The sequence below is a fragment of the Mizuhopecten yessoensis genome, unplaced genomic scaffold (assembly GCF_002113885.1).
Source record: "Mizuhopecten yessoensis strain PY_sf001 unplaced genomic scaffold, ASM211388v2 scaffold8373, whole genome shotgun sequence".
In the NCBI taxonomy this organism is placed as follows: domain Eukaryota; kingdom Metazoa; phylum Mollusca; class Bivalvia; order Pectinida; family Pectinidae; genus Mizuhopecten; species Mizuhopecten yessoensis.
The window spans coordinates 482,280-484,954 of record NW_018407515.1 but is presented as its reverse complement, the minus strand read 5'-3'; the positions used below and the strand labels follow the sequence as shown (position 1 = coordinate 484,954).

Genomic DNA, 2,675 nt, shown 5'->3' with positions numbered 1-2,675 from the left:
AACCCCTGGGTCCAGGGTGGGGCCCCAAAGGGAAAATTAACCAATTATTCAAAAAATAGTAAATTTTACTATAGTTTACATAGGGAAACAACACTTTTGGGTATATTTTGACAATTTTCTGTAGGAAATTATTCTTACTTGGTGAGAATTATCCTTGGAGAAAGATGGTTTTAAAATGTAAAATTGGGATTCTTACCCCAACCCTAGGGGCCAGGATGGGGCCCCAAAGGAAAAATTAACCAATATTTCAAAATTCTTCTTCTCCAGACTCAGAGGTACTACAGTCAATTTTAGTGCACGGATAGAACGATCATCAGGAGCTTTAATGAAATTGTAAATAGCTGTTAAAAGGATGTAAAACGCAAGCAAACAAGTCAAGTTAAAGGACACTAGGTCAGAAAATCTGACTGAACTTTCTATTTTGAGAGTATTGATATGTTCTTTTAGACTACAGATATAAGATAATAGGTCTGTTGTTTCTTGTCAACGCAGGACCAGTTTTTCAACACTGACCAAGTTGATATCCTCACCAGGAAGATGATGACACGTCTGGCTGATGTGCGACCTGACGCTGTAGCTTTGGTGGATGCCTTTGACTACCACGACAAAGTGCTGGATTCCTGTCTGGGACGATATGATGGGAATGTGTATTACGCACTCTACGAGTATGCCAAGTCATCACCACTGAATGAGAAAGATGTAAGCAAGGGAATGATATATGAATTATCTATGTTTTGTTCGCATGCTATTTAAAGAAGTTTTTTATCATTACTGGTAAAAAAGTTTATATGATTATATGACTATGTTTCGTTAGCATGCTATTTTTTTATCATTACCGGTAAAAAAGTTTGTATGATTATTGGTGTATATTAAAAAAATCAGCAATATTAAGTAGTCAATCATTTAAATGAAGCAAAATACTAAAAGAAACATTTAAAAGAAATCAAAACCATGTTTTTTATTTCATTATACAAACGAAGTTTTTTTTTCATTATTGTATGTAATAGGTAGATGGAAAGAAGGATGTTATGTATACAAAAAGATTGTTTATTGTTATGAAGAATACTAAAATACACCCTTCTGTGTTTACAGGTGCTTGACTCTTTCCACAGATATATTAAGCCACTGAGAGAGGGGCAGGCCACTTCATCCCTCCCATCACGATTGTANTGATCTAGAAATGAAATGATTAGTTTTCAAATTATTTTATTTTAAATCAAATTCTGACATAGATATATTTCAGCTTTTTGTTCAAATTTTTATTGTGAAATCGCTGCAGTGATGACCCCATTGATGAGAGTGTCCTAGCTGTCTGTGGAGTTGAAGACTTCAGCTTTAAGATTGAAGACACTGTTGACAATAGCAGTACTTATGTGATACCTCCTTCGTGTTCAACTTTGAGGACATGGGAGGCAAACAATCCCAATTAATTTGTTGGTGGCTTGGGAGATATAACTCCCCAAGCTAAGCTGTGAAACTTGTGCAACTACCAAACATAATTTTAAAAACCTGTTAATTATCTTGGATCAGACCAGCTAAAACATTGAGGAGCTACATTCCAACACATCAACAAGGTGAACCTTTAACATTTTGAACGGGAAAGTACTGCAGTATTCAACGATATCGAGGTAGAATTCTTACTGTGAATATCAAATAGGAAAATCAGATTTTGTTATTAATTCATTTGTTTCTTCAAAAGTATGTATCAATTCTAGTTTAAAAACTGTAATCAGAAAACTATTTATGAACATAGTAGCACATAAACATATTAAAAATGACCAGCAGATATTTTGCTGAATATGATTTGTTTAGTAGTAAGTGCCTATAATGTAGCATTGTCTTTGAAACTTTGTATTTTATGTTACACTTAAATATAACATGAAATATTAAACCCATCTCCCCAATACTCCCAACACTTCAAGAGCTGCCTCATGCTGAATTCAAACTTAAATCCCTTTTACTGTAACATAGACATAAAGCCCAAACTTAATCTCTCATAGACTTACATTGAGTCCTTAGCTCAATATTAGGCTTCCATAAACTAACCATAAAGGATTATACTCAAACGTGGTCACCAATAGACTTAACATGGGGACAATAGCTCAAACTTAACCTCCAGTTGACTAAACATAGACACTTAAGCTCAAACTTAAGTCTCCTATAGATTTAACATAGAGTTTTAAGCTCAAACTTGGTCTCCCATAGACTTAATTTGAGATTTAACTCAAACTGTGTCTCCGATAGACTTTACAGGAAGACAAAAGCTCAACCTTTACCTCCCATAGACTGAACATAGGGGCTTACTCTCAAACCTAATCTCAGAAGACATAAGATAGAGACTTCAGCTCAAACTCAGCTTCAAATTGACTCGAAATTGGGTGATAACCTGTACAGCTATACATGTATGAATTGCTTAGAAATGAGAGCTTTTTGTAGCAGTTCTCCTATGGCTTTATATGGTGTACTTGCTGTATATTTTTTAGGAAATTGATATTTATAATATTTTGTTATCGTGATGTAAGACATGGTATTGATAATGTAGTAGTGTATAGCAAGATGTCTTCACAATGTGTTTATCTTTGCATGTTCACAGTTTCTGCATAGTCACAATTTTTTTAAATTGTCAAAATTTCTAACTACAAAATCATTTGCAAATTTAAAACGTTAAAAAATGT

The 2,675-nt window shown here is 33.9% G+C and overlaps 1 protein-coding gene and 1 long non-coding RNA gene across 2 annotated transcripts in view; both read left to right on the top strand.

The window, feature by feature from the left end:
• Window positions 1–1,173, top strand: part of LOC110455761 (peroxisomal acyl-coenzyme A oxidase 1-like) — a 2,504-nt gene extending 1,331 nt beyond the window's left edge. The window contains exons 2-3 of the mRNA XM_021506118.1: window positions 493–699; window positions 1,093–1,173. Of these exons, the coding sequence (XP_021361793.1) occupies window positions 493–699; window positions 1,093–1,173 (288 nt within the window). The remainder of the gene's footprint in view (window positions 1–492; window positions 700–1,092) is intronic.
• Window positions 1,174–1,180: 7 nt separating this feature from the next.
• The window catches only part of LOC110455763, a 24,857-nt gene continuing 23,362 nt past the window's right edge, over window positions 1,181–2,675 (top strand). Inside the window, exon 1 of the long non-coding RNA XR_002463493.1 lies at window positions 1,181–1,628. This is a non-coding gene — a long non-coding RNA (uncharacterized LOC110455763). The remainder of the gene's footprint in view (window positions 1,629–2,675) is intronic.